Source organism: Brassica oleracea, chromosome C9 (genome assembly GCF_000695525.1).
Source record: "Brassica oleracea var. oleracea cultivar TO1000 chromosome C9, BOL, whole genome shotgun sequence".
In the NCBI taxonomy this organism is placed as follows: Eukaryota; Viridiplantae; Streptophyta; class Magnoliopsida; order Brassicales; family Brassicaceae; genus Brassica; species Brassica oleracea.
In genome coordinates this window covers 46085297-46087191 of record NC_027756.1, presented here as the reverse complement: position 1 = coordinate 46087191, position 1895 = coordinate 46085297, and the positions used below count along the sequence as shown (strand labels likewise).

Here is a 1895-nt window from a genome sequence, read left to right as displayed (position 1 = left end):
TATCTGTCTGAGGATATGCAGCAGTCAGTTCTCAACTTCCTCAAGAAGAATGTGTCAACATTCGCGTGGTCCATGGCGGACATGAAAGGAATTGATCCGGCTATAACGACTCACGAACTAAACGTCGACCCGACATTCAAGCCTGTCCGATAGAAGCTACGCAAACTTGGTCCCGACAGGTCAAAGACTGTAAACGAAGAGGTCGGCCATTTATTCGGCGCTGGCTCAATTGCTGAGGTGCGCTACCCCGAGTGGTTAGCAAATCCAGTAGTCGTTAAGAAGAAGAACGGGAAGTGGCGCGCCTGCGTCGACTTCACTGACTTAAATAAAACCTGCCCAAAGGATAGCTATCCTCTCCCCAACATCGACCGTTTAGTCGAGTCCATAGCTGGAAACGAGATGCTCACCTTCATAGACGCTTTCTCCATGAAGAACGCAGGAGCAACCTACTAACGGCTTGTGAACAAATGTTCGCAGATAAGCTGGGTGTCACCATGGAAGTATACATCGATGACATGCTTGTCAAGTCACTACACGCCACTGATCACCTCCGTCATTTGCAAGATTGCTTCGAAACTCTCAACAAATACGACATGAAACTGAACCCAGCAAAGTGCACGTTCCGGGTTTCCTCAGGCGAGTTCCTTGGTTACATAGTCACACAGGGGGGGAATCAAAGCCAACCCGAAGCAGATCTCCGCGGTCCTGAACCTCCCAAGCCCAAAAAACAGTAGAGAAGTACAACGGCTTACGGGTAGGATAGCTGCACTCAATCGGTTCATCTCCAAATCCACCGACAAATGCTTGCCGTTCTACGATCTCCTACGAGGTAACAAGAGGTTTATCTGAGATGAGAAATGCGAGGAGGCATTTACTCAACTCAAGCATTATTTAACAACACCACCCGTACTCACCAAGCCAGATGTCGGCGACGTTCTATCTCTTTACGTCGCAGTGTCGCAAGCAGCAGTCAGCAGCGTTTTTACAAAAAAGGACCGTGGTGAGCAAAAGCCAATCTTCTACACAAGCAGGCGCATGACCGGACCAGAAACGCGATACCCAACTCTGGAGAATATGGCGCGTGCAGTCGTCGAAGCGGCGAGAAAGCTTTGCCCATACTTTCAGTCACATTCAGTGGAAGTATTAACCGACCACGAACGATACTCCAAAATACCAACAGGTCCGGAAGACTTATGAAGTGGGCTATCGAACTCGGTGAGCTTGATATCACGTACAAGAACCGAACCGCGGTAAAATCTCAGGTTCTTGCGGATTTCTTAGTCGAATTGGCCCTGGAATTGGAGCAAGACCTCACACTCCCAAACCCAAACTGGACACTGCATGTCGACGGATCTTCGACTAACAAGGGCGCAGGTGCCAGAGTCCAACTACAGTCCCCGACCGGAGAACTGATCAGACAGTCTTTTAGCTTCGGCTTTCCAGCTTCGAACAACGAAGCAGAATACGAATCTTTGATCGCTGGACTCCGCTTAGCAAAAGCTGTCAAGGCTAAACGCCTAAGCACCTACTACGACTCGCAGTTACGAACGACGACCGCGCCGTACCCGTTTATGCGTTGGGCAATGGATATCATAGGACCCCTTCTCTGCTCCTGCCAGCGACGTTTCATTCTCGTCCTCACTGATTACTTCACCAAATGGATCGAAGCTGAAGCCTACGCTCAAGTCACAGACAAAGAAGACTGCGGTTTCGTATGGAAAAACATTATCTGCCGCCACGGTCTACCGTATGAAATCGTTACTGATAATGGATCACAGTTCATGTCAGGCAACTTCAAGGAGTTTTGCAACAAATGGAACATTCGATCAAGCCCTTCCACCCCTCGTTACCCGCAAGGAAACGGCCAAGCGGAATCCTCCAACAAGCTCATCATC

The 1895-nt window shown here is 49.4% G+C and overlaps 1 protein-coding gene across 1 annotated transcript in view; it reads left to right on the top strand.

Moving 5' to 3' along the window:
* Window positions 1–1193: 1193 nt before the first annotated feature.
* LOC106315172 overlaps window positions 1194–1895 on the top strand; it is a 1264-nt gene continuing 562 nt past the window's right edge. The window contains exon 1 of the mRNA XM_013752927.1: window positions 1194–1868. Coding sequence (XP_013608381.1) covers window positions 1194–1868 — 675 coding nt within the window. The remainder of the gene's footprint in view (window positions 1869–1895) is intronic.